This window comes from Macaca mulatta, chromosome 15 (assembly GCF_049350105.2).
Source record: "Macaca mulatta isolate MMU2019108-1 chromosome 15, T2T-MMU8v2.0, whole genome shotgun sequence".
In the NCBI taxonomy this organism is placed as follows: Eukaryota; Metazoa; Chordata; class Mammalia; order Primates; family Cercopithecidae; genus Macaca; species Macaca mulatta.
This window is the reverse complement of record NC_133420.1, coordinates 101,269,093-101,293,647: the sequence shown is the minus strand read 5'-3', so window position 1 is coordinate 101,293,647 and position 24,555 is coordinate 101,269,093. Positions and strand designations below refer to the sequence as shown.

At 36.3% G+C, this 24,555-nt stretch overlaps 1 protein-coding gene across 2 annotated transcripts in view; it reads right to left on the bottom strand.

Annotated features, from left to right (window-relative positions):
• The window catches only part of SMC5 (structural maintenance of chromosomes 5), a 104,574-nt gene that overhangs the window by 77,231 nt on the left and 2,788 nt on the right, over window positions 1–24,555 (bottom strand). For both annotated transcript variants that reach the window (XM_015117868.3, XM_015117869.3), the window contains exons 2-6: window positions 21,837–21,978; window positions 18,346–18,398; window positions 8,964–9,126; window positions 7,797–7,931; window positions 5,489–5,629 (exon numbers count right to left, since the gene is read on the bottom strand). In XM_015117868.3, coding sequence (XP_014973354.2) covers window positions 5,489–5,629; window positions 7,797–7,931; window positions 8,964–9,126; window positions 18,346–18,398; window positions 21,837–21,978 — 634 coding nt within the window. The remainder of the gene's footprint in view (window positions 1–5,488; window positions 5,630–7,796; window positions 7,932–8,963; window positions 9,127–18,345; window positions 18,399–21,836; window positions 21,979–24,555) is intronic.

Sequence of the window (24,555 nt, the reverse complement as noted above, 5' to 3'; positions counted from 1 at the left end):
CCCACAAAGGGAAGCCCATCAGACTTACAGCAAATCTCTCTGCAGAAACTCGACAAGCCAGAAGAGAGTGGGGGCCAATTTCAACATTCTTAAAGAAAATAATTTCACTGCAGAATTTCATATCCAACCAAACTAAGCTTCACAAGTGAAGGAGAAATAAAATCCTTTACAGACAAGCAAATGCTGAGAGATTTTGTCATCACCAGGCCTGCCTTACAGGAGCTCCTGAAGGAAGCACTAAACATGGAAAGGAACAACCAGTACCAGTCACTGCAAAAACATGCCAAAATGTAAAGACCATCGATGCTACGAAGAAACTGCTCCAACTAACGAGCAAAATAATCAGCTAACGTCATAATTACAGGATCAAATTCAAACTTAACAATATTAACCTTAAATGTAAATGGTCTAAATGTTCCAATTAAAAGACACAGACTGGCAATGGATAAAGAGTCAAGACCCATCAGTTTGCTGTATTCAGGAGACCCATCTCACATGCAGAGACACACATAGGCTCAAAATAAAGGGATAGAGGAAGATCTACCAAGCAAATGAAAAACAAAAAAAGGCAGGGGTTGCAATCCTAGTCTCTGATAAAACAGACTTTAAATCAACAAAAATCAAGAGACAAGTCATTACATAATGGTAAAGGGATCAATTCAGCAAGAAGAGCTAACTATCCTAAATATATATGCACCCAATACAGGAGCACCCAGATTCATAAAGCAAGTCCTTAGAGACTTACAAAGAGACTGAGACTCTGCCACAAGAATAATAGGAGATTTTAACACCCCACTGTCAACATTAGATCAACGAGACAGAAAGTTAACAAAGATATCCAGGAATTGAACTCAGCTTTGCACCAAGCGCACCTAATAGACATCTACAGAACTCTCCACCCCAAAATCAACAGAATATACATTCTTCCCAGCAACACATCGCACTTATTCCAAAATTGACCACATAGTTGGAAGTAAAGCACTCCTCAGCTGATGTAAAAGAACAGAAATTGTAACAAATTGTCTCTCAGACCACAGTGCAATCAAACTAGAACTCAGGATTAAGAAACTCAATCAAAACCACACAACTACACGGAAACTGAACAACCTGCTCCTGAATGACTACTGGATACATAACAAAATGAAGGCAGAAATAAAGATGTTCTTTGAAACCAATGAGAACAAAGATACAACATACCAGAATCTCTGGGACACATTTAAAGCAGTGTGTAGAGGGAAATTTATAGCACTAAATGTCCACAAGAGAAAGCAGGAAAGATCTAAAATTGACACCCTAACGTCACAATTACAAGAACTAGAGAAGCAAGAGAAAACACATTTAAAAGCTAGCAGAAGGCAAGAAATAACTAAGATCAGAGCAGAACCGAAGGAGGTAGAGACACAAAAAACCCTTCAAAAAATCAATGAATCCAGGAGCTGGCTTTTTGAACAGATCAACAAAACTGACAGACCGCTAGCAAGACTAATAAAGAAGAACAGAGAGAAGAATCAAATAGATGCAATAAAAAATGATAAAGGGAATATCACCACCGACCTCACAGAAATACAAACTACCGTCAGAGAATACTATAAACACCTCTACGCAAATAAACTACAAAACCTAGAAGAGATCTCATTGTTCAGTTCCCACCTATGAGTGAGAACATGCGGTGTTTGGTTTTCTGTTCTTGTGATAGTTTGCTAAGAATGATGGTTTCCAGCTGCATCCATGTCCCTACAAAGGACACAAACTCATCCTTTTTTATGGCTGCATAGTATTCCATGGTGTATATGTGCCACATTTTCTTTTTCTTTTTATTTTTATTTATTTATTTTTTTTGAGACGGAGTCTCGCTCTGTCGCCCAGGCTGGAGTGCAGTGGCCGGATCTCAGCTCACTGCAAGCTCCGCCTCCCGGGTTCACGCCATTCTCCTGCCTCAGCCTCCCGAGTAGCTGGGACTACAGGCGCCCACCACCTCGCCCGGCTATTTTTTTGTATTTTTTTAGTAGAGACGGGGTTTCACCGTGTTAGCCAGGATGGTCTCGATCTCCTGACCTCGTGATCCACCCGTCTCGGCCTCCCAAAGTGCTGGGATTACAGGCTTGAGCCACCGCGCCCGGCCTGTGCCACATTTTCTTAATCCAGTCTGTCACTGATGGACATTTGGGTTGATTCAAAGTCTTTGCTATTGTGAATAGTGCCGCAATAAACATACATGTGCATGTGTCTTTATAGCAGCATGATTTATAATCCTTTGGGTATATACCCAGTAATGGGACGGCTGGGTCATATGGTACATCTAGTTCTAGATCTTTGAGGAATCTCCATACTGTTTTCCATAATGGTTGAACTAGTTTACAATCCCACCAACAGTGTAAAAGTGTTCCTATTTCTCCACATCCGCTCCAGCACCTGTTGTTTCCTGACTTTTTAATGATGGGTGCTGACGAGTTGATGGGTGCAGCACACCAACATGGCACAAGTATACATATGTAACAAACCTGCACGTTATGCACATGTACCCTAGAACTTAAAGTATAATAATAATAATAAATTAAAAAAAAAAAAAGAAAACCTAGAAGAAATGGATAAATTCCTGGACACATACACTCTCCCAAGACTAAACCAGGAAGAAGTTGAATCCCTGAATAGACCAATAACAGGCTCTGAAATTGAGGCAATAACTAATAGCCTACCAACCAAAAAAAGTTCAGGACTAGACGGATTCACAGCCAAATTCTACCAGAGCTACAAGCAAGATCTGGTACCATTCCTTCTGAAATTATTCCAATCAATAGAAAAAGAAGGAATCCTCCCTAACTCATTTTATAAGGCCAGCATCATCCTGATACCAAAGCCTGGCAGAGACGCAACAATAAAAGAGCATTTTAGACCAACATCCCTGATGAATGTTGATGCAAAAATCCTCAATAAAATACTGGCAAACCGAATCCAGCAGTACACCAAAAAAATTATCCACCATGATCAAGTGGGCTTCATCCCTGGGATGCAAGGCTGCTTCAACACACGCAAATCAATAAACATAATCCAGCATATAAACAGAACCAAAGACAAAAAACCACACGATTATCTCAATAGATGGAGAAAAGGCCTTTGACAAAATTCAACAGTCCTTCATGCTAAAAACTCTCAATAAATTCAGTATTGATGGAACGTATCTCAAAATAATAGGAGCTATTTATGACAAACCCACAGCCAGTAACACACTGAATGGGCAAAACCTGGAAGCATTCCCTTTGAAAACTGGCACAATACAGGGATGCCCTTTCTCATCACTCCTATTCAACATAGTATTTGAAGTTCTGGCCAGGGCAATCAGGCAGGAGAAAGAAATAAAGGGTATTCAATTAGGAAAAGAGGAAGTCAAATTGTCCCTGTTTGCAGATGACATGATTGTATATTTAGAAAACCCCACTGTCTCAGCCCAGAATCTCCTTAAGCTGGTAAGGAACTTCGGCAAAGTCTCAGGATACAAAATCACTGTGCAAAAGTCACTAGCATTCTTATACACCACTAACAGACAAACAGAGAGCCAAATCAGGAGTGAACTCCCATTCACAACTGCTTCAAAGAGAATAAAATACTTAGGAATCCAACTTACAAGGGATGTGAAGGACCTCTTCAAGGAAACTACAAACCACTGCTCAATGAAATAAAAGAGGACACAAATAGAAGAACATTCCATGCTCATGGATAGGAAGAATCAATATCATGAAAATGGCCATATTGCCCAAAGTAATTTATAGATTCAATGCCATTCCCATTAAGTTACCAATGACTTTCTTCACAGAGTTGGAAAAAACTACTTTAAAGTTCATATGGAACCAAAATAGAGCCCCGAATTGCCAAGACAATCCTAAGCCAAAAGAACAAAGCTGGAGGCATCATGCTACCTGACTTCAAACTATACTACAAAACCCCAGTAACCAAAAGAGCATGGTACTGGTACCAAAACAGAGATATAGACCAATGGAACAGAACAGAGGCCTCAGAAATAATACCACACATCTACAACCATCTGATCTTTGACAAACCTGACAAAAACAAGAAATGGGGAAAGGATTCCCTATTTAATAAATGGTGCTGGGAAAACTGGCTAGCCATATGTAGAAAGCTAAAACTGGATCCCTTCCTTACATCTTATACAAAAATTAATTCAAGATGGATTAGAGACTTAAATGTTAATCCTAAAACCATAAAAGCCCTAGAAGAAAGCCTAGGCAATACCATTCAGGACATAGGCATAGGCAAGGACTTCATGTCTAAAACACCAAAAGCAATGGCAACAAAAGCCAAAATTGACAAATGGGATCTAATTAAACTAAAGAGCTTCTGCACAGCAAAAGAAACTACCATCAGAGTGAACAGGCAACCTGCAGAATGGGAGAAAATTTTTGCAATCTACTCATCTGACAAAGGGCTGATATCCAGAACCTACAAAGAAGTCAAACAAATTTACAAGAAAAAAAATACAACTCCATCAAAAAGTGGGCAAAGGATATGAACAGACAATTGTCAAAAGAAGACATTTTTGCAGACAACAGACACATGAAAAAAATGCTCATCCTCCCTCGCCATCAGAGAAATGCAAATCAAAACCACAATGAGATACCATCTCACACCAGTTAGAATGGCGATCATTAAAAAGTCAGGAAATAACAGATGCTGGAGAGGATGTGGAGAAATAGGAACACTTTTACACTGTTGGTGGGACTGTAAACTAGTTCAACCATCGTGGAAGACAGTGTGGCGATTTCTCAAGGATCTAGAACCAGAAATACCATTTGACCCAGCCATCCCATTACTGGATATATACCCAAAGGATTATAAATTATGCTGCTATAAAGACACATGCACACGTATGTTTATTGTGGCACTATTCACAACACTAAAGACTTGGAACCAACCCAAATGTCCATCAATAACAGAATGGATTAAGAAAATGTGGCAAATATACACCATTGAATACTATGCAGCCATAAAAAAGGAGTCCTTTGTGGGGACATGGATACAGCTGGAAACCATCATTCTCAGCAAACTATTGCAAGAACAGAAAACCAAACACCGCATGTTCTCACTCGTGGGTGGGAACTGAACAATGAGAACACCTGGACACAGGAAGGGAGACATCACACACTGGGGTTTGTCATTGGGTTGGGGGAGGGGGAAGGGGGGAGGGATCGCATTAGGAGATATACCTAATGTAAATGAGTTAATGGGTGCAGCACACCAACATGGCACATGTATACATATGTAACAAACCTGCAGGTTGTGCACATGTACCCTAGAACTTAAAGTATAATAAAAAATTAAGAAAAAAAAATACATGAATTTTATTGTGTATAACATATAAAGCCAAAAATGAAAAAGGAGCACCTAACTTGAATACACAGTAACTAATACTGTCATCATAATTACTCTGCTACTTAAAGAAACACCTATTTTTCCTCCAGAAATTATGACTTACCACCCATGGCCTTTTTGCTTCAAGCATCTCAATTAAATCTAAATGTCGCTTCCGTTCGTAGAACCTCTCCACATCTTGTTTATATCTTTCATTCCTCTGAACCATTTTCTGTAGATATTCAGTTTTCTCTTTGCATGAGGTCTACAATAAATATATGTTGAACAATCAGTTTAACAGAAAAATGACAACAGGTCACATCTTCTAACAATGAAAAATAAACAACGATAGCAAAATTTCACAATAAAGAATTCACAGGAGTTCTTAAGAACTATGTAGACTCCAGGTTGGGCAACAGTGAGATCCCGTCTCAACAAAACCCCTAAAACCTGTGTAAAAGCAACATTCCCACCCAAGTTCTGGTCTAGGGTCTACAATTTATTAGTCCTAACTGTAATGAAGCCCTGCCACATCTGAGCCCAGGCTCTTCTTCCCCAAATATCTGCTGCATCCACTTGAAGGATAGAAGCAATTCACTTAATATAGATGAAAGCTAAACAAAAGCTGTAAAAGTGATATACACACAAAAGTGATATACAAATGAATAGTAGTATTACTAGGATTAGTATGTTAAATGAACACTCATGACTGAAAGGTCTTAGAAATGAGATGAAAGAAAGCTAAGAATTAGCCTTTATGTTGTGAATTAATAAATACAAAGATGTACTCAGAACCTAGTAGAATATATGCTTGTATGCTTGTCTTCTTTCAGAGGATAGTCGAGAGTGTAGGTGAGTGTTTCAAGTGAAAGTATTTGATTGTTTGACATAGAGAAAGGTAAAAGAACAGAATATCTGAAGATAAAGTAACTATAAAAAGCTCAGAACAACTCCTTTGATTATTCACTTTGAATAAGTATAATAAAAACATGTTTCTCCTTGTCTGGTGGACAAAGGCAAAAAATAACATTTAATTACAGTAAAATATATATTATAAGTCATACTTTGAGAGAAAGCAATTGGTTACAAGATTTCTATGCTTATTTCCTGGGTGACACAGCTAACCTCTGTGACACAATGTGCCTATGTAATGAACCTACACATGTATCCCTGAACCTAAAATTAAAAAACAAACCAAAAAAACCCAACAGATTTCCTTTTTCTTTTTTTTGAGACGGAGTTTCGCTCTTGTTGCCCAGGCTGGAGTGTAATGGTGTTCTCAGCTCACTCCAACCTCCGTCTCCCAGGTTCAAATGATTCTCCTGCCTCAGCCTCCCAAGTAGCTGGGATTACAGATTACAGGCTCCCACCAGCACGCCCGGCTAATTTTTGTTTTTTAGTAGAGACAGGGTTTCACCATGTTGGCCAGGCTAGTCTCGAACTCCTGACCTCAGGTGATCTACCTGCCTTGGCCTCCTAAAGTACTAGGATGACAGGTGTGAGCCACCACACCCAGCCAGATTTCCTTTTTTTTGAGACAGGGTCTTGCTCTGTCACCCAGGCTGGAATGCAGTGGTGCAATCACAGCTCACTGCAACCTTGACCTCCTTGGCTGAAGCAATCCTCCCACCTTAGCCTCCCAAGTGCTGGAAGTACAGGCATGCGCCACCATGCCTGGCTAACTTTTGTTATTTCTTTTCATGTAGAGACAGGGTCTCCCTGTTGCCCAGGCTGGTCTCGAACTCCTGAACTCAAGCGATTCTCCTGCCTCAGTCTCCCAAAGTACTGGGATTGCAGGTCTGAGCCACCACACCCAGACTAATAATTTCTTATTATGAAAATTTACTGTATTTATTTTAGTTGCTGGGATGTAGAAAAAAGATACATTAAATAAAACACCTTTATGAAGGATATGCTATAAAAGTACATTTTTATGTTTATTAATGGTGAAAATAACCAACAACATTCCAACTAAATGTGTAATTCTCTTCCAAAGTCTACCTTCAGATGACTGAAAAAAATACATGAGAGAACTGGTTCAACAAAAGTGCCATATTAAGTGGCACATGGTATCTCTTCTATTACTGAAAGCCTTACACAGTGTCTGACACATAGTAGGTGTTTAATAGATACTGAATGAATGAAAGAATACTGTAACTTCCTGAGATAATTTTTTTAATAATACTGTTATTGGTTCCTTAAAAATTCAATTAATAATATGTATTTGCTGAAATAGTCAACCTTTTCAAACTTCATATTATCAGATCCATTCTCACTCTGTCACTTGAACTGATATTAGCAGTATAATTCTAAGTGAAAATAAATCAAATACGAATTGACTCAATGAATCAATACTACTACTCTCTCTCCCATGTTTTGAGATACAGAAATCAATAAGAAACAAGACAAATGAGCTGCCTATTTTAAAGTACCTCGAGCTGTTTTTCTTTCTCCCTGAAGTTTTTGAGTTCACAGTGATATCTGTGCATTTCTGGGGGACCAATTGACTTTTCAGTGGCTTCGAGGAGTTCAATTTTGCTGAGTTTAGCAAATTCTCCAACTTTGTCCTAGAGCACAAAAATTAAATATTAGCAACTATCATTCATTTACAAATATCTTCAAAATGTATTTCACCCAATGCTTACACTTGTCAAGGTGAAACTCATTAAAAAAAACCTTTGAGATATAAACCTTCTGTGCATTATTCTTTAGAATAATGAAGATAAACTTAGGGTATAAATTGTTATCTTTTTGATCATCTTTAAAAATTTTCTGCACCAATATTTCAAGGTTGAAATGTTTACATATGTATAATAAAAGTTTGGGAATAAAAGAACACATAGTCTGAAGATGAAAATGATCACTGTTTATCACATATCAGTTGAAATGTTAGAGGGTTTAAAAAGAAAAAAAAGGCAATTTCAAACATCTACTTCCGGAGATAATCTGACACCAGCTGATAAGTGTTAAAATAAACAAAAAACTTTTTAATGTTTAAGTTTTATTTAATTTGCACATTATGAAATCATCATTGTGTTTCTAAAGAAAAATGAAATTAATCAATAAGTACTAGTTACCTAGTTAATGCTGTCACTAGACAGCATTCAAAGTCAAATTTAAGAGGTAATATGACTAACATTTAACATACATTGTCAGCATTTTTTATTTTTAATAAACAAACTATAACATGATTTTAGAAGGTATACTTATAGGAGTTTTATTATATCAAATATTTTGTAAACTCAAATATATCAAATATTATATATGTATAACATCTACAAACAAAAACATTGACTAAAAAGTTGTTCATTAATAACATTTTAAGGGTCTACAAATAGAAGCACATAGCTATCTGAGCTACTCTCTGAACTCAAAAAATAATACTTTATTTCAAAATACTCTAATTTAGACTTTTTTTAACTAATTGAAATTTTCCAAATTACTACAAATTAATAACATTATACTCTAAGTGATGAAATAATACCTTTACAAAGAACTATAAGAGTGCTATGTTCAATTTAAATAATACCCTTTCTATGGCATAGAAAGGAAACACTATATACAAAATTTTCCCATCTTTACATTTATTTCTGTCATACCTGAGGGAGAAACTGGCAAAGATTCCCCACTTGAATATTTAAGGCTGCAACTTGCTCTTCCACTACTTTCTGGGTTGTAGATTTTTTGTTGATGAACCAAAACGACTGATTTTTTGCCACATCAATCTCACGGGTGATTACAAGATTTCCAGAAGCTCTGAACCTAATTAAAAAATAATTTAAGAATCTTTATATTCAAAATATATAATTAGTTTAGAGATAAAATTTCAGAAATTCTCTTGCACCAAAGGTGCCAGATAGAATTATTATTATGATTTTTATTCCTTTTGATATTTTGGCCCCTTCCAAGAAGGAAACTTCGGCATTTTATTAGTCATAATACCATAATTGACCACATCAGTTACTTACTCAACATTCAAAATTATTTAAACTGTTAAAATTAAAGCAAATGTGAATACTAATTCATAAACACTACTAGAGGAGTCACATATGTGGAGCTGTTTATCCTTTAATTATTATGCTATTCTTTAATCACATGTGTTGACTGCAATTCAAAATGTGTTAGTATATTAAAGGGTAGAGCAGTTAAATCTTGAAACTCCCCCTGCTCAGAAAACGTATGAATGAAAACTGACTCTTAGGCATTTCCAGAAATAAAAACTACCCATACAGGTAGTCCATGGATTCCTCACCACGTACTCCACTCTGAATTCAGAGAGGATTACCTCACATGGATATAAAGGAACATTAAGCAATATAGAATCTGAAAGAAGGCTATTTACTTATTTCTTGCTTTTAGAAGTACTACTGCTCCACACCTCCCATCTATTCATCTTCTTCACTGGGATTCAGCAGCATGTGGTAGAAAGATAAATTATTGGTATCCAATCGCTAAATGACAATAATAACTTATAAATGTTGTATGTATATATTACATTGTAATCAGACCACTTGAAACAGTAAGATTGTAGGACTTTAAAGGAAGTAGTTTTAAACTTTCATTTCCAGCAGAGTGACTAATAAAGTACCCTTACTGATCCTCCTGCTGTAAACAACTAAAAATAATAAAATATTAAAATATCTTCATAAATCAATTTATCAGTTAGCATGAAAGTAAGGAATTCTGGCTAACATCCTAGTATAGGTGAAAACTCAGAGTGGAAAAATAAAATTGGCTTTCATCTTGAAGGCATTCGCCCAATCAAGTGATCTTGAGGATTCACTTTCATGATCTGCTGGTAGAGGACAAAAATAGACAAAGCCCACAGCTATCCAAGGTGGAGAGTCCAATAGAAAGCCATACCTAAGCGATACACCCTTGCTGTAAGGGTAAACTAGAAATACTTCATTGCTACCACCACAAGCTGAAAATTCTGTACACTGTGATTCTGAATTGAAAGTATTCAATGGTCTCTGGCAGAAGTTAATAATTTACTCTGCCGGAATCTATGTTATCTTAAAATAATTAACACAGATAAAGTTCTAAGAAGAGTAGTTCACTACAAACACACACACAAGAAAACAAAGTATCAAGAACACTAGCAGAAATAACATAATGCAGAATCATAAATGAAAAATTTGAAAGATATTTGGATGACTAAGAAAGCATAATATGTCTAATAAGAATTCTAGGACAGGAGACAAAGAATGGGTCAATGGCAATATTAAAAGAGATAATAAATAAGAACTTTCAAAAACTGATGAAAGACACCAAACCATAGGTTTAAGAGTGTCATTAAAACCAAGAAAAGTAAATAAAAAATAAACCCACACCTAAATATATATGAAACTAAAACACTTAAAAAAAAGAAATGAGTTTACAAGCATCTCAGAAAAAGAGAATGATTACTATCAAATAAACTAAGATCAGATTCACATCAGAAGACAACAATGAGAAAAAGAGAATGATTGCTATCAAATAAACTGAGATTAGATTCACATCAGAAGACAACAATGGGGCCAGATGTGGTGGCTCACGCCTGTAATCTCAGTATTCTGGAAGGCCAAGGTGGGAGGATCACTTGAGCCTAGGAGTTCAAGAGCTGTCTGGGCAACATAGTGAGTGAGACCCCATTCTCTACAAAAAATAGTAATAATAAAAAAAGCCAGGCATGGTGGTGAGTGCCTGTAGGCTGAGGCAGGAGGATCACTTGAACCAGGGAGGTGTCAAAGATGCAGTAAGTCATGATCATGACAGGGTGAGACCCTGTCACCAAAACAAAAACAAAAACAAGAAGACAACAATGATATTATACTATATCATTATGAGAATATGAGAAAAGAGACCTGTCAATATAGAATGTTATATCCATGAAACACATCTTTCAAGATTTAGAGCAAAATAGTATCATTTTCAGATTAAAAACTGAGTGTTCCAACAGAAAACTCTCATAAAAGAAAACTTTACAGAATATCCTTTTGGCAGAAAGTGATCCCAGAAAGAAAATCAGAAATGGAGGAAGGAATGAAAAGCAAAACAAACAGAAATATCTGAGGTAAATTCTAAATAAACATTGACAGCATAATATATTATATTAATAATAATGTTTTGAGGAGTTTTAAAAAGATAGAAATTTAAAAGCATGTAAGTTCAGAGAAGTTATTAAGAAGAAAGTACTGTAAAATCTTTGTTTAGCAGGAAGACAGATATTAAGTCTGAACTCAAACAAGTATTCCTGCTAAAATTCCAGTAATCACTAAAACAAAAGAATGCATAATTTCCAAGACAAAAGAGAAGGAAAAATGAAACAAATACCCAACAAAAATAAGAAAGAAAAGAAATGCTGAAGAGTGTGAAAAATAAAAAGCAGAGAATAAGACAGTAAAAATAAGTTCAAACATATATTTGTAAATTGATTATATGCTTTACTTAAAAGATTCCAGAAAAAATAACACAGCTCTACCAGTTTAAATAACAAAAGATATTAAAAACATGAAAAGAATGAAAAAAGACAACTAGAAAAATACTGGGGTGGGGGGAACTGCCAACTACATTAATGGTAAACTAAATGGACTTTAAGGCAAAAGAAAGATAGAGGTCAGCATCTAACAACAGAAAGTTGAATTCACCAGGAAGATAAACAATTTTAATCTTAGATGCAACTAATAATGTCCTAGAAATACATAAGGCAAAAATTGACAGGACAAGGATAATTAACAAATCTGCATAGAGGAATAGTATAATACACCTTTGTCAGTAATCAAGGTATCAATCGGACAACTGAAATCAGCAAAAATATAGAAGATGTGACAATATAACTAATAAACTTGCACTAATGGACAAATACAGAACACTGCAGGTATCTGCAAAAGAAAACTTATTTTTTCAGCCAAAGAACAATTACAAAAGTTCACTACAAAAAGAAAGAAATTTCAAAGGATTAGTAACATAAAACCAGTATCTCTATATATATAACTTCACTACAAAGTGGAAACCAATACTAATAAGTAAATCCCTACATTAGAATTAGAAACAATTTGTAATTATGAACTCATAAAGAAAATATTCAGAACTGAAAAACAGTAAATACTATATACTAAAATTTGAGAGATAGCGCTAAAGCAGTAAGTGGGGTATTTTTAACCTTAACTGTTCATATTAAGGTAAACAAAAGACTAAAATTAGTGCAATAAATATCCATTTCAAAAAATGAGAATCAGTAAAGAATAGAAATTAATGAAATAGAAAACCATAATATAAGACAAATGCAAAAGTTGGTTCATCGGAAAAAACTACTAAAATTGACAAATCAATTTTTAGAAGACAAATACTGCTTTATATAAAATAATACACATATAATGAACTCATATAAGAGGGTAATATTCATGTCAATAAAATTTAAAACTAAGAAGAATGGGAAAATCCTTTATGAAGTATAAATAATCACAGTGATACAAGAATAAACAGAAAAATCTAAGCAACCGATTGCTATAAATAAATGAAATCAGCAGTTAGAAAAAAATTAAATCAGTATAGTTAGAAAAAAAAGCCAGATGATTTTTTTTGCAAGACCCCCTACAATTCACATCAGATTATTTTTAACAGTAAGATTAACCAAACATTCAAACCACAAGTATCTTTTTTTTTTTTTTTTTTTTTTTTTTTTTGAGACAGAGTCTCGCTCTGTCGCCCAGGCTGGAGTGCAGTGGCCGGATCTCAGCTCACTGCAAGCTCCGCCTCCCGGGTTTATGCCATTCTCCTGCCTCAGCCTCCCGAGTAGCTGGGACTACAGGCGCCCGCCACCTCGCCCGGCTAGAAACCACAAGTATCTTTCACAAACAAAATACAGATGTCAAAATCCTAAATAAAATACTAGAAAACCAATCTAGCAATGCATCAAAAAAAACTACGACCAAACTGGGTTATTCTAAGAATGCAAAATTGAGCAAACATCAGGGAATTAATTAATTCTTCAACTTAAATGATATAACCAACTCAATAAATACTGATAATAAATTCTTTGTTCTCAATTTACTTGACCTATCTAGCAGTATCACACACAGGTGATAGACAACGGACTCCTCCTGAAGTTGTTCCAAGTACTGGTTTCCAAGTACTGTATTCTCCTGACTCACCAGCCAATTCTCAGTTTCCTTTCCTAGGTTTCCCTATGTTCAATCTCTAAACGGTGCACTGTAGCAGATACGTTCTTAGAACTCTTATTTGTTTTATCTATCTCTGCTTCACTGGCGATTTAATCCATCATAATACTAATGATTTCCCAAATGTGTTATCTTCAGCCCAGACTTCTCCAGGAATGACAGGTTTATATATCTAACTGCCCACTAAAAACATTTTTACCTGAATCTCAGACCTTTTTGTATGCGTGTGGAGACGGAGTCTCGCTATGTTGCCCAGGTTGGTCGAATTCCTGAGTTCAAGCAATCCTCCCGCCTCTGCCTCCCTAACTGCTGGGATTACAGGTATGAGCCACCGTGCCCAGCTCTGCCCGAGTATCTACTAGGCATCTCAAACTTTACCATGTTTGTTTTTGAAAAGTTCTTTTTTTAAAAAAACATTTTAACACATCTGAAATTGGGATGCACATTTCAAACTATCTGTGCTAGTTTAATTTTAATTGGAAGCTACAAGTGGTGGCATCTTGGTTCAATGATGTATGATCTACCGCCAAAACCTTGTGCAGTAGGTCTGTCTACCTCAGTTAATGGAAACTCTACCCTTAATCATGCCAGACACCCTGGAGTCCTCCCTGATGTCTTGCTCCTTCTCCCATACCCTGTATATAATTCATAAGCGAATCATAATATAATTCATAAGCAAATCATAAGCTACCATCATCTCTCATAGGATTGTTCTATTAGTCACTTAACTGATATTCTTGCTTTTGCCTTTGCTCTCTTAAAGTTTACTTTCCATACAGCAACCCAATCTGGTTAAACTTTTTATGTTACATCACATCATTCCTCTGCTAAAAACCAGGTGGCTTCACGGCTTATGCAAAATAAATGCCAAGTCCTTACAATGAATACGGGCTTTACTTCTTGATATTTTCACAGCTTATCTTTCACTATTCTCCTCCTTCAATGTGATCCAGTCACTGTGGGTACCACTTTAGAGCCTTGGCATTTGCAGATCTCCATACCTGAAATACTATTTCCCCATTTATCTCCATGCTCATTACCTTCCCTCCTTCAGGTCTTTGCTTAAATGCTATCTTCTCAGTGAGATCTGTCCTGATCAGGCTATTCAAAACTGTAAAACTCCACTCTGTCACTCCTATCCTCCTTTTCTGCTTTATTCTATGTAGCACTTATCATCACCTAACATAATATGTATTTTACTTATCTAACTGTCCCTCCTTATGCCCCAACTATAAATTCCATGAGGGAAGAGTATCCCCAGTGTACAGGTACTCAATAAATATCTGGAAAATGACTACATAAATATATGCCACAGATTATTCTACCCACCATTCTACTCAAGGAATACATGGCCAGTTAGTACATTTGTTTAATAGCAATAATTTCAACAACTAATGATGAGCTGTTTTACATTTGGTACTCTCAAGGCCACGTGAACCTTCGTGGAAAAAGTGCTTGACATTTATACACTTAAATTTTATTTATGTGTAGGGTGTTAGGTAAAGCTCTAAATTTATCTTTAAAAAATTAACAGATAATTATCACAGCTCAATTTGAATAATTTACACTATGATACTGTGATATACAGGTTGAGTATCCCTAGTCCAAAAATCTGAAATGCTCCAAAATACAAAGCTTCCTGTGTGCCAACATGACATTCAATGGTAATGGTCATTGGGGTGTTTCATATTTCAGATTTTCAGATTAGGGATGTTGAACCGATACGTGTAACGCAAATATTCTAAACTCAAAACAAATCCAAAGTCCAAAACACTTCTAGTCCCAAGCATTGCAGATAAGGGATACTCAACCTGTATAAAGAAATATGTAGGCTGGGTATGGTGGCTCATGCCTGTAATCCCTGCACTTTGGGAGGCCAAGGCGGGCAGATCACTTGAGGTCAGGAGTTCAAGATCAGCCTGGCCAACAGGGCAAAACCCCGTCTCTACTAAAAATACAAAAAGTAGCCAGGCGTGGTGGTGGGTGCCTGTAATCCCAGCTACCTGGAAGGCTGAGGTGGAAGAATCGCTTGAGCCCGGGAATTGCAGTGAGCCGAGATGGTGCCACTGCACTCCAGCCTGGGCGACAGTGACACTCCATCTCAAAAAAAAAAGAAAAAAAATGTATTTAGTCTCTGTCCTCAATTCCTGACACATAACTCCTAATCCCTTGGAATTTCCTAGGTGACAAGTGTGTCTTTTTCTAATGAGGCAACTCTCGGTGGGCTTCTGGATGTAGGCTGGTCACTAGAAAGATAAAAGCCACGAACAGAAGCTTAGAACCTTCAGCCCCACCAACCTACCCCTCATCCTCTGGGAAGGGAAGCAGGACTAGAGATTGAGTTTCTTATACCCATGTGATGAAGTCTCCATAAAATTCCCTGAACCACGGGTTTCAGAGAACTCCCAGGTTGAGGAACACATCCATATCCTGGGAAAGTCTGGAAAGAAGCTCCTGCACTCTGGACTCTTCCAGACCTCGCCCCGTATTTTGCTAATCATCTGCACCTTCTGTAGAATCCTTTATAATATATGGGTAAACCTAAGTGATTCCCTGAGTTTCATGAGCCATCCTAGCAAATAACCGAACCAACAAAGGGGTCCTGAGAACCTCAATTTACAGCTGGTTGGTCAAAAGTACAGGGCACAACCTAAGACTTGCAAATGGCTTATGAAGTGGAGGGCAGTCCTGTACGACTGAGCCCCTAACTATGGGTCCTGCACTAATTTTTGGTTAGTGTCAGAATTGAACTGAATTGTAGGGTGTGGGGAAAAAACCCACACATCTGGTGCAGAAGTGTTCTGTGCTGTGTTGAGTTTGAGAGCAGCAAAAACAAGTTTGGTTTTTCCTATCTCTTAAAATATCCCACACTTAATTAAACTGCCACTTTTATAGTAAGTTCTCATGTACATTTAGATCTGTTCCTGGTTTCCACATTCTGCTCCTCTCATCTTCTATACCAGTATCACATTTATTTTAAATCAACAACTTTACAGTATACTTCAACATGTGGTAGACAAAAATCTTATTTACAACTTTGCTTTTTAAAAATCTCCTTGGGTTTTCTGGCACATTTATTCTTCAAGATGAAGTTCAGAATCAACTTATAAACTTACCTGTTGAGACACTCATTGTATCAAATGTATATATTAATTTAGAAAGGATTGACTTTTTTTGTTGTTTTTTTGCAGACAGAGTCTCACTCTGACACTCAGGCTGGAGTGCGGTGGCACAATCATGGCTCACTACATCCTCTACCTCCCCAGGCTCAGGTGATTCTCTCACCTCAGTTTCCTGAGTCTATAGATGCGCATCACTAGGCCTGGCTAATTTTTGTATTTTTTGTAGAGATGGGGTTTTGCCATGTTGCTCAGGCTGGTCTCCAACTGCTGGACTCAAGCAATCACTTGCCTTGGCCACCCACAGTGCTGGGATTACATGCATGAGCCACTGCACCTGGTCTGACATGTTAATAATAATATGTTAATAATGACATTAACTTTATGTTTCTAGGAACATATCACTCGTCTCCATTTCTTCAGGTCTTGATTTTATATTCTTCAGTAAAATTTTATCATATTTTAATAAGTTGGGTATTTTAAAATTTTCTTTTTACTTCCATGTGTATCTTTCCCATCTCTATATAAATAAAAACTTTCTGAGTGAATTTTTATAAAAGATCGTTTCCTCATCTCATATCAAATGGTACGGCTATCAGATAATCTTTGAAGGCTTATCAGCTAAAAAATGCCACAACTTTCCACTAATATTCCAAAAGCAACAGTCTCTAAAAAATCACCTAAACAATGTGCACATTTATGTGTAAAGGATTAAAATTATATATACCAAGGACGGTCAACTGGTTTCATCATAAACATCAACTTTAGTCCATCAAAAATAGCTGCCAAGAATGGCCAATTGAGAATATCCAAGCTCAAGGGAAAAGAATACCATGATGAATTACTGGTGTCATAAGGGAGAAAATAAAAAATGGTGGCACAAGTACCAAGTCCTTGTCATACATAAGATTCACCAAACTATTAACAGTAGTTATTTACAGAATTAGGAATAATAGCAAGAAGGCTTTTATTTTCAACATTATACACTTCTACATTGTTTGCATTTTTTAAAAACAAGCAACTATTACTTTCAAGATCAGCCAAAAAAAAAAAAAAAAACCAAAAAACAAAAAAAAAAAACCCAGATACTTTAAATTTGTGAAAAACATTGCAACTTCATCATGACTACTTAATATAGTTCTATTTCATTACCTGCTATAAACTTATTTCCCTGATAATTTTTTTTAAATAAAACTCTCACAAGTTTTTTTTGTTTTTGTTTTTTTTGGGGGGGACGGGGGGCAGAGTCTAGCTCTGTCTCCCCGGCTGGAGTGCAGTGGCGCCATCTCAGCTCACTGTAACCTTTGCCTCCCAGGTTCCAGCAATTCTCCTGCCTCAGACTCCCCAGTAGCTGGGATTACAGGCATGCGCCTAGATAATTTTTCTATTTTTAGGAGAAACGGGGCTTCCTCATGTTGGCCAGGCTGGTCTCCAACTCCTGATCTCAGGTGATCTACCCACCTCAGCCTCCCCAAAGTGCTCAGATTACAGGAGTGAGCCATCACAGATGGCCTACAATTTAAGTTTTAAAAATATATTTTTTAAACCACTTACTTATCTGGATTAATTATTCTTTAAATATTATTTCCAATATTTATGCCATAATACTATATTAATACTCTTTTCTAATCATCAGAAAAACATGAATATAAACTAAGAATTTTATAGGAAAAAGGAGTTTTAGCACTTCTAACACTTACAATTCAATTTCAACCATGCCTCTGGAACATCCTCTCTTCACAAAAAAACCAACCTAAGACATAAAAAAGAAAGTGAGCTGTGTAATGACATTCCCAGGTTAACAATCCGAGATTTAGCAGTCATTATTATTTGTCAAATTAAGATTTTTTCAGGTACCACTTATATGTGCACTCCCGTCACTTTCTAAGGTATCCCTCCCAGATCTGGGTTCCTCCATTGTTCCCTCCCACAAATAACAACAATAATAATATTAGGTAAAATTTATTGAACTCCTATGCACTCCATAGCCTCTTACAAACTTCGTGACAAAGCCAGTAAGTGCCAGAAAAAGGATCTGAACCCAGGAAATCTGGCTCCACAGCCTGTGTACTTGGACACTATATTAAACACCCAGAGAGAAGAGAAAATGCCTGTGGGAAAACACGTCCTATAGTATAACCACTGAGCACTCAAACCTCCTTATTGCCATTGAAGACTTCCTACAGTCGCGCAGGTGAAATATTAACAACCATGCTAATATTACCTATCCTCTTAATGATGTAATTGCCACCAAGCATCGTTTTAAAAGGAGCAATACAATTGAAATTTACATGATAAAGTAGACATATCTGTGCCAGTTTCTATATGCTTATGAGTCTAAGCCCGAAAACAAAGTCTGAGCCTAAAAAAATCAGACTGGATCTTAAATCAGTCTATAAATAAGTGATAAATATTAAAAAAGGTAGAAAATACACCTCGCAAGTAACTTTTTTAATAGTGATGACAGTGATGACAACAGCTAGCATTTATCAAGCATTTACTATATACTGTTGTGCTAAGCACTAAACATCTAAACATGTATTTTCTCATTTAACACTCATAAGCAACCTTGAAGTATACATTCATTTTATAGATGATAAAGCTGAGTCCCAGAAAGATGAAGGAAAAAAAAAAAAGCCTTATCTTGTAACCACCAGGTATAGCCTAATACTTAAAAGTACAGATTTTAACATCTACTATCTAGGTTCAAATCTCAACCCCATCACATACAAGTTGTTAGACATTGGACAGTTGCTTAACCTGCCTGTTTCCTCACAGGGAAACAAGGACATCTATGTAGGAATGCTATCTGCTTATTAGCTTGCAAGAATTAAAATACTTGGTACCAATGAGGAGGAAAAAAAAAAGTCAGGAGGCAGTTCTTATCATAAAGTATCCATACATGTGGTGTAGAGTATGTTTTTGTTATATTTTTATATTAGCATTTAAACAAAAATAAATTAAATATTCTTGCTGAGAACTTGGGCATCCCATAAATACAGCTGTGCACTCAAAGGGCTGCAACCTGTCATCTAGGAAACACTGCACTCCACAGCCTCCTTAAAAATCCTATCACTCAAAGATGAGAAGAGATGTGTTTTCATGACAAAAATCAACATGAAAAAGTTAGTAAAAATTGTTATAGCCAATTCATTCCTACTGTACAGCCCCTGGAGTACAATCCAACAGACCATTACAAAGAGATAGGGATTAAATGATCTGATAATTAAAAAACTATATATCAATATTCATAAAAATCTCAGTTGGTCCTTGGATGCTATCTGTTCCAACTCTCCCATCTTTGAAATGAAGAAAAACTGAAGTTCAGATAATTGCTCAAGGTCACAAGGTTAGTTATTAACAGAGAAAAGTATCTTCTACCTAATAAATGTCTCCCATATAGCACTAAACACACGCATACACATTTTAAATAATTTATAATCTTAAGGGGAATTTGCTTCCATTTTGTAACCGTCCATTAAATTTTAATTTTTTGTTATTATTTCTATCTTAATAGCATTGTGGTCAGTATATGGTCTATGTGGTGTCCATTTCTTGAAATATTTTGACACTTGCTTTATGACTCAGTATACAATTAACTTTTAGAAATGTTAACTTGTGCTTGAAAAGAATGCAGAGTCTCCAATTGTTGAGTGTACTTTTTATAATATAGCCATTAGTTCAAGCTTAACTTTATTGTTCAAATCTTTTGTAGTCTAATTTTTTTATCTGATTGATCTACTATTATTGATAGCTCTCCCAGTACAGTTATGGATATGTCAACTGCTTGTTAGCATTCCGCAGATTTTGCCTATACATTTTGGAGCTAGATTATAAAGTGAGTTGGGAACTGAATTATCTTCTAGTGAATTAAAACTTTCGTCAGTGTTTAATGACCACTATTATCTCTAAAAAGACTTTTTGCTCTAAAGTCTGTCTTGCCTAGTATTAATCCAGCTACACCTACTTTCTTTTGTATATTTGCCTGGCATGTATTTTTTTTCATCCTTTCACTCTTAACTTTTCTGTAACACTTTATTTTAGATATGCTTATTAAAAACAAAAGAACTAAACATTGTTTCATTTCTCCATTCTAACAGACTTTATAATGAGTTTAGATCATTTATAATTAGTGTGCTTATATCTGCACATATTTCTACCATTTCATTTTGTGATTTTTATTTTATTTTTCTTGAGACAGAGTCTCGCTCTTGTTGCCCAGGCTGGAGTGCAACAGCGTGATCTCGGCTCACTATAACCTCCACCTCCAGGGTTCAAGCAATTCTCCTGCCTCAGCCTCCCGAGTAGCTGGGATTACAGGCACCCGCCACCATGCCTGGCTAATTTTTGCAGTTTTAATAGAGACAGGGTTTCACCATGTTGGCCAGATCCTGACCATGGCCTCACAAAGTGCTGGGATTACAGGCGTGAGCTACCACACCCAGCCAACGTTTTGTCATTTTTAATGATCTCATTTTTTGTATCTGTTTCTTATCTCCTCCTCCTCCTCCTTTCTCAAGACTCCCTCCCTGTTCGGGCAGTATTTTTCCGCCACCCACTCTCATGAATATGATTAAGTGCCCTACACAGGTGTACCATTTTTATCTTTTACACTGTATTTTTACTGTACCTTTTCTATATTTAGAGATGTTTACATAAGTACAATGTAGGCCATTGTGTTACAACTGTCCACAGTATTCAGTACAGTAACATGCTCTACAGGAGTGTAGTCTAGGAGCAATAGGCTACACCATATAGCCTAAGTGGATAGTAGGCTATACCATCTAGGTTTGTGTAAATACTCTCTATTATGCTCACACAATGACAAAATTGTCTAAAGATGCATTTTCTCAGAATATATCCCCATCATTAAGCAACATATGACTGGATTTTGTTTCTGCCCTTTCTAAATTTACTCTACTGTTCCACAAGACAAGTGCTGCATTTAAAAAAAAAAGGCATCATTTCTAGCATTTTAGGTGTAAGGGACTTGGAGAATCCTCTAGCATTATCGTCCAAAATACTTCTAGAAATGAAAATCTCCTTCCAGTTTCTTTACCTGCCAAATTTATTCCTTACATTCACGCACTATTAAGTTTGCTATACCCAAGGAACTGAGGTGTAGAAATTGATGTTACTAAAAGCAATTAATAGTTCTGAATTTTCTTAAAAAGTAATTATGTTAACTCACCTTATCCGCTCGTCCCATGAAAGCAGGTTTCCCAGCTAAACCAAGGCAAATGGCACACACAATGCTCGACTTCCCTGTTCCATTGGCTCCAATGATCATATTCAAGTGGGGTCCAGGAGATACTTCACAAATATCATATGTTCTGAATTATAAAGAGATGAAATTACTAAGGAGAGATACAAAACCACTTTTTCTTGCTTTACATTATTTATGAGATTCCTCAAATTCCTCTAAAAACTAGCTAACCTTGCAAATTTAATTTTTTAATAGGTTTTCAATAAACAACTTTAGAAAGAAAATCTACCAATAGAAGAAATGAAAAGGCAGTAATGCATAACTAAAGAATATAATTTCATATAGTTTCTTCAAAAGTTTGCTGAAAAAAGTGAAGTTTGATACTTTGTTCTTTTTTAATAATTACAAAACACTGGACACTATATCAAAGATATTACACAAAATAATTTTAAAACAAATTTTATAGGAGAGGCCATGACTTACCTTAAATCTGAATTTTACATTCATATTTCTTTTAAATTATAATGCTTAATGGTTATTCATATTTTAATATTTCAAACAATCTAAGCAAATTTTTAATTACAAAACTGAAGATATATCTCAACCCAAAGGTTCCATTTTATTAACTTTTAAAAATTATTTTCCAAGCCAGGCACCATGGTATGTGCCTATAGTCCCAGCTATGAGGGAGGCTGAGGCCAGAGGACCAGTTGAGCCTAGGAGGTCAAGGCCAGCCTAGGTATCACAGAGACACACCAACCTACAAAACAAACAAAAGTTGAAAGTTGTCTAGTATTCTAATCACAGTTAGCATCTAATCTTTATTAGTGACTAGTGACAATTATGACAAAATGTGAAACAAACTCTGACTCAGACATTCTTTTAACTCGCCTTTGAATACTCTTAATTTGAACCCATAAAAAGTGTCCTTTGTCCACAGCATTTCAGTTAGCTCTCAGGAAGCTGCCAACTAATTCCTCATGAATAAATGCTTAGCCTGCTATTCACCTGCTAAGTATATAAATAACCAAGCACACATTAATATTTTAAGAAAATAATGATTTTGAAATGTCAGGTGGTAATCAAAATACAGGTGGAAAAGAAGTATTTTCTGGCAGGTTTGCTAATCCCATACCTCTACACAGCATGTGCTATATCTTTTTAGCCATTTTGTTCTGCTAGCACCTGGGTCCCAAAAGAGCTCTTTATAATGGTTACAATAAAACCAGTTTGGGAACTTCAGAAATGTAGAAAATTATCTGACATAGAACTTCTTACTCTCAACACATGAAGTCCCATTCTTTTAACACTTGGATTTCCTGTTGTGAAATCTCTGTGTGAATGCTATACTAAAACAATGATGTAACTGGTATTTAAGAAAACTGAACAGGAAAAAGCATGAGAAGTTCTGGCCTATAAGATATGCATCAATATTATAAATAGGGAGAGTAGCCAAAAACAAAGCTCCTGTATTTTTTTTTTTTCGGCGGGGTTGGGCGGGGGGATTTTTCTTGCCTTCAACTACCCAAATCAAGCCTCTGCACTGTTTAAAATCGTTCTTCTGACTCTATGATGTATTTATGGGGAATTCCCTTATTATGAGCTTCCTTTCCTCTGAGCTCCCTCTGAAAGAGCTATTGGTAAAGACCCACCTTCTTATCATTCCATATACTTCACAAGGTATCTCATGTATTCTCTATGGCCTCAATGATTCCCTCTTTCTACAAGTCTTTGAATACTATCTACATGCTGAAAGTAGTCCAGATGACCTCTATGTGCAATGATCACCTCAATAACGCTATTTGAATGTCCCACAACAGTCAACTTAAACTTAACACATTTAAAACTAAACCCACCATCTTTCCCATCCAAAATCACTCTTGCGGTCTCTTAGTGAATGGTATTATCATTGACACCATTGCCCAAATCAGAAACCTCGGCATTAGTTTTGCATCATCTTTGGTTCTTTTATTGCTTTTGACTCCACCCAAACCACCACTCCATCATCCAATCAATCACTAAGTAATGCTGGTAGAACTGTAAATCTGATGTCACTTGTTAAAAAAGAAAAATTAAAGAAAAAGGAGGACCTATCATAGCTGAGTTTCATCTTTTTCTACTTTTTATCTCCCTTCCCTATTTTCTACTCAGACCTCTAAATTCTACCTATAATGTACTTCTTTCAGTTTTGTGACTGTAATTCCTTATTTCTCTTAAGTCTTTGCGTGTGTTATTCCTTCAGCCTCCAAGTCTCTCCCTCCACTCCCAACTCCATTTGACTTGGTTCACTCCCTACTCTCTTCCAGGCCATTTAAATTATCTGACTACCCCTCTTATTTCCTTGCTAATTCTCCAAGCCCACCTTTCTCTACCTCTTGCCTAAAACTCAAAGGCCCCTCATTAAAATAAACAATAATATCTCACCAACCTCTGCACTTCCAGCTACTTTTTCTTTCTTCTCTTTACATCCAAGTTTTACTTTCTCACCCTCATTCATTCTTCTATGGCCTGCAAAGTTTTCTGCTTCCACTGCTTCATTAAAAGGTCAAAGATTCCTCAATTGCTAAATACAGTGGGCTCTTTTCAACCCCGCTATCTGACTTCAATGTAGCAGGTGATATTTTTGAAACATTGTTTTTCCTTGGCTTCTCTGATAATTGCCTCCCATTGTTTTCATCTTACCTCCCTGAATAGTTCCTTCTGG